This window comes from Tupaia chinensis, unplaced genomic scaffold (assembly GCF_000334495.1).
Source record: "Tupaia chinensis unplaced genomic scaffold, TupChi_1.0 Scaffold143970_1, whole genome shotgun sequence".
Classification (NCBI taxonomy): domain Eukaryota; kingdom Metazoa; phylum Chordata; class Mammalia; order Scandentia; family Tupaiidae; genus Tupaia; species Tupaia belangeri.
Window position 1 is genome coordinate 1,485,321 of NW_006203821.1, and position 5,001 is coordinate 1,490,321.

At 38.3% G+C, this 5,001-nt stretch overlaps 1 protein-coding gene across 1 annotated transcript in view; it reads right to left on the minus strand.

The window, feature by feature from the left end:
- Positions 1–2,152: 2,152 nt before the first annotated feature.
- Positions 2,153–5,001, minus strand: part of PRIM1 (DNA primase subunit 1) — a gene marked incomplete in the record, with an annotated part of 30,849 nt that continues 28,000 nt past the window's right edge. The window contains 1 exon segment of the mRNA XM_027767159.1: positions 2,153–2,989. Coding sequence (XP_027622960.1) covers positions 2,970–2,989 — 20 coding nt within the window.

Here is a 5,001-nt window from a genome sequence, read left to right on the forward strand (position 1 = left end):
AAACAAAAAAACCCCGCAAAATATACAAGACATAAGAAATGAAAAATTGTTTGTTGATAACACGTATGTTGATGTGCTTGATTGAGCCAACAGACAGTGTATTTTGGATGAAAAATTCATTTTGTATACTGTATTAATGTTAAAAAAGAAAAAAAAAATTAATAAAGAAAAAAAAGAAAAAAAAAGACTTGTACAACTAAGAGGCCCCTTGGGAAAAAAAAAAAAAAAAAAACAAACCCTAGAGACTAGGGGAGAAAGAATTGAGACATGTCTCCACCCCCCTCCCGAAGTGATTTCTTTCTGATGAGCACTCACACCCCATAGTAAAAACTAAACAACAAAAAAAAGAAAACAAACCCTTAAGTTAGATACCTTTGACTCTTGGCTTGGTAAACTCTGTCAATTTTATTGATGTATCTTCTTAGTTTCCTCATCTGAAAAATGAGGATAATAGTAGCTACTTCATAGGACTGTTAGAAAGATTAAATTAGGTAATATGTATATATTAATAAATGAATAAACTTAGAAAAAAAGATCCTGTTGTAGCTGTTTTCTATCTTTGTTTTTCTCTTGCTCATAGATTAAAAAAAAGAAATTGGCAAGTTTGGAGTAGAAACCACTTTTGTGCCCTGTTTCTATATTTCTAATCAAATTGGCAAATCAGGGAAAAGGGAAGTTAGTAGCCTTTAAGCTTATTTTTGCTCTGTTCAAAAACCAAATACTTACTATTTTTAATGAACACACATGTTGTTATTAATAACTTTATGGGCTATTATTCTGGCATTACTACTAAAGCATTAAAATATTTCAATGCTAGACATATTTACAAAACCACAATGAAAGCTTAAAATGTCTCTTGTTCAAAGTATGATGCCAGTCTTTTTTTTTTTTTTGGAGAGGTTTTTGCTATAGGGCACGTGCGCTTGCCAGAGAGACAGACAGACAGAGAGATAGAAAGTGAGAAATCACCCCCCAGGGGGGATGGCCACGCCGTAATCCCTTCTCCTCCATCCTCCTCTTGGGATCTTGGGCACGCATGCACATGCGCCCGGCATGAGTTTAAGCCACTGGGTCCAGGACTTGAACCGTGGTCGACTATGTGGGAGTCCAGCGACATGGCCATTATGCTAACTGCTGGTCCCATATGATGGCAGTCTTTATGCTCTTATTCTGAGTTCTGAAAATGGACTATTAAATCTTTAGTAATTTTGTATTCAGGAATTTTAATCAGCCCATGGTTTTTAGAACCTGAAGACTAATCTGTAGTACACAAAGGCTCAAATAACAAGGAATTGTACATAATAACTTTTAATTTAAAAAAAAAAAACAGGAAAAGAAATGCAAAGTATTTCAGTGTGTTAAATGCATTACAGAATGTGTTTTATGTAAACCAAAGATAAAATGAAAAAAGGTTGTTTGACTACAGAGGAAACGATATTAAAAGGAAATTCAAAGTCATTTTTTTAAGTCACAGAAAGCACCAGTCTAACAGCTTGCTTTTCAGTGTTTCTCACAAGACAGAATGTAAACTAGAATGACTATTTTGCTTAGATTGGGTATAAAACCAGGCAAAGGAAATCTGATACTTTAGAATACTACACAAAATCAAACATGGAACAAACAGAACTTTTATTTACTTAGATATGTAAAAAGTCCACGTGTTTCGATAAGTACTAAAGGTTTTGTGTTAGTAAAGCTGGTTATTTCTTCCTTTTAAGATGTTTTTGACTTGAGGCATGTGCACTCAGCAGAGAGAGACAGAGATAATGAGAGGGAAGGTGAAAATCACCCCCAGGTTGGCTGGCTACACCACAATCCCGTCTCCTCTACTCTTCTCCCAGGATCTTAGGCCTCACGCACACACCCCCAGTTGGAGTTTCAAGCCACTGGGTCCGGGATTTGAGCTGTAGCTAGCGATATGGGAGTCCAGTGACATAACGGCTACGTCATCTGCTGGCCCCAAAGCTTGTTATTTAAATTTTTTTTAGAGATTTTTGCTATAGGACGTGTGCACTCACCAAAGAGAAACAGAAAGCGAGAAACCACCCCCTGGGAGGATGACCATGCTACAATCCCGTCTCCTCCATTCTCCTCTTGGGATTTTGGGTATGCATGCACATGTGCCCGACGCTGAGTTTTAAGCCACTGGGGCCGGTACTCGAACTGCGGTGGACTATGTGGGAATCCAGCGATGTAACCATTATGCCACCTACTGGTCCCTATACTTGTTACTTTTTCTAGATTCTTTCATTATGGTAGACTAATTGCTCTCTGAGGGAAAAAGTTAGAAGCTATGATTGCAATAGTTGTAAAATAGACTCATTTAAGCCTTAATAGCATGAATCAATTAGGTTGCTGGGAAAGTCATGATGTATTTTTCTATGCGAAAAATGACTTTTCCAACGAAATCATGACTTTCCCAATGACTCAATAGTAACTCATATCTCTAAATCTATTGAAATTTTGGTAGGTTTAGATGACCAGGTTAAAATGACTTTACAAAGATGGGCAGAGGGGTGTGGCCTGACAAAATGTCAATAAGCAAAATTAGGAAGTTACTGAATATACACTCAAATATAATTAACTTAAGGACAAAGTTCTCATTCATCCAGAAATTTGGAGGCAATACTCAGTGAGCTGAGGTAAAAGTTCTGGGCATTTTACTGCTCACTTACCTTTGTACATTGCAATTGGTAGAAGTGAGTTTTTATGTCACAAGTTAAGAACTATTTTTGTATAATATAAAACTTGACAAAATTATCTGCAGTCCATTTATTCCTGCCCTTATTGCTCCTTCCAGGAACACTCTCCTTTGGTGATCTCAGTAAATCTTTTCCACATAAATTGTTTCTTTAAAAAAGGACATTTTACTTTGAGCATTAAGAAGCAAATTATTAAGTAGTGCTTGGAATGATTAATTCTTGGTTGAAGGCAGAAGATATCCACATTGGTTTGAGGGTTTGTTATCTTCAGAAATCTTTCTGTAAATCTAAAATAGAATAGGTTTTTATCAAAAGATAGCAAAGGAAAATAAAACAAAGCCCATTTATTTTCACATTCTGATTTGCTTAATGCTTCCATTAAATTCACATCATGCATAAAGATTTGCTTTCACATTTGCTGAAGCCCACATTATGGGTTAAGCTAGTACAGAACAACAAGCACAAAGGACTTAATGTGGCCAGTTGGAATGGCAGCTTCAACAAGGCTTTCCAAGTTCAGAGTCATCATTGTTCATTCAATAAGCACATTTTTGAGTGTCTGCAATGCATACAGTATTATCTTAGGCATTATTCCTTATACCATCACACATTTAATTAAAAGTGGAGTGGAGAGGGAGTTTATATTTCTATAGTTTTCTAGTGTATGCACCAATCTTTTGAGTAATACTCTGCAGATTTTTCTCCCCCTTTGGCTTACACATATGCTCAGCTCTCTCCTATTGAAAGAATTTACCACTGCTATTTTCCTTGTGCTTCCTTCTAGTCACTATAACCAACAGGATTTAATTAGTTCCCTGCTGCAATGGACATTTGATAATCTTGTAACTTTCCTTTCCCTTGGCTTCTGTGATACTTTCTCTTCTATCTTTCATCTCACCACTTTTAAATTATTATCAAGCCTCAAGGATGGTTCATATTTGCACCTTTCAGGAATCTCCAATGCTACTGTCCTAATGCCAACAGCCCAACTGTCCTTTTAGGCTCTACTCTATCCTGTCTCTCCCAGTTTATTGTCAGATTAATCTTAGTTGAAACTATCAATTATGGCACTTCCTTCCTCAAAAATATTTAACAGCTTCCCTGTTCCTATTGAATTAAGCCCAAACACCTAAATCTGGAATTCAGGGCCATCAATACTTTGGCTTCAGCCTGCTACTTCAGATTTCTATCCCATCTCCTCCTGATACATTTTTTTCTAGATTAGCTGTACTACTTGATGGCCTTCAGAGTGACCTGATGCTTTCCTGCTTTTATGCCACTTCTCTTACTTCAAGAATGAATAACCCTTCTCCTGTTTTACCCCTGTACCCTTATTTCTCCTCAAATCTCTGTGGAACTCCTACTCCTAACTCAAAGTATGGCACTTTGGCATTGATGATTAAAATTCTTGTAGCAGCTCACTTTCTCATATGGAATCTCAGATTTAGTCATGTGAAATTTCCTTAACATTTTGTACTTCTATGTTTTGTATTAAGTTACTACTTTTAAAGGGCAGGAGGGTATAGTGTGGAATTAATCTTTATACAATTCATTTTTGTTTTCCTCTTAGCACTTGGCACAGGATATGTTTAATAAATGTGTATTGAATTTAATTAATAAACTGTTTTCAAAATCATTAAGAATAAATAAATCACTAAATATTTTTGTAAAGGCAAAAACTAGAGTTCAAAAATTGCTCATTGTGGGACCAGCAGTTAGCGTAATGGCTATGTCGCTGGATTCCCACGTAGTCGACCGTGGTTCGCGTCCTGGACCCGGTGGCTTAAAACTCACACCGGGCGCGTGTGCATGCATGCCCAAGATCCCGAGAGGAGAATGGAGGAGAAGGGATTGCAGCATGGCCATCCCCCCTGGGGGGTGAATTCTCGCTTTCTGTCTCTCTCTGTCTGGCGAGCGCACGCGCCCTATAGCAAAAACCTTCCAAAAAAAAAAAAAAAAATTTGCTCATTGGGACCAGCAGTTAGCATAATGGCTATGTCACTGGACTCCCATGTAGTCGACCGCGGTTCGTGTCCTGGACTTGGTGGCTTAAAACTCACGCCAGGGGGGACCAGCATTTAGCGTAATGGCTATGTCACTGAACTCCCATGTAGTCGACTGCGGTTCGTGTCCTGGACCCAGTGGCTTAAAACTCACGCCGGGCACATAAGCGTGCATGCCCAAGATCCCGAGAGGAGAATGGAGGAGAAGGGATTGTGGTGTGGCCATCCCCCTTGGGAGGTGATTTCTCGCCTTCTGTCTCTCTGTCTCTGTCTGTCTGGTGAGCGCACGCGCCCTA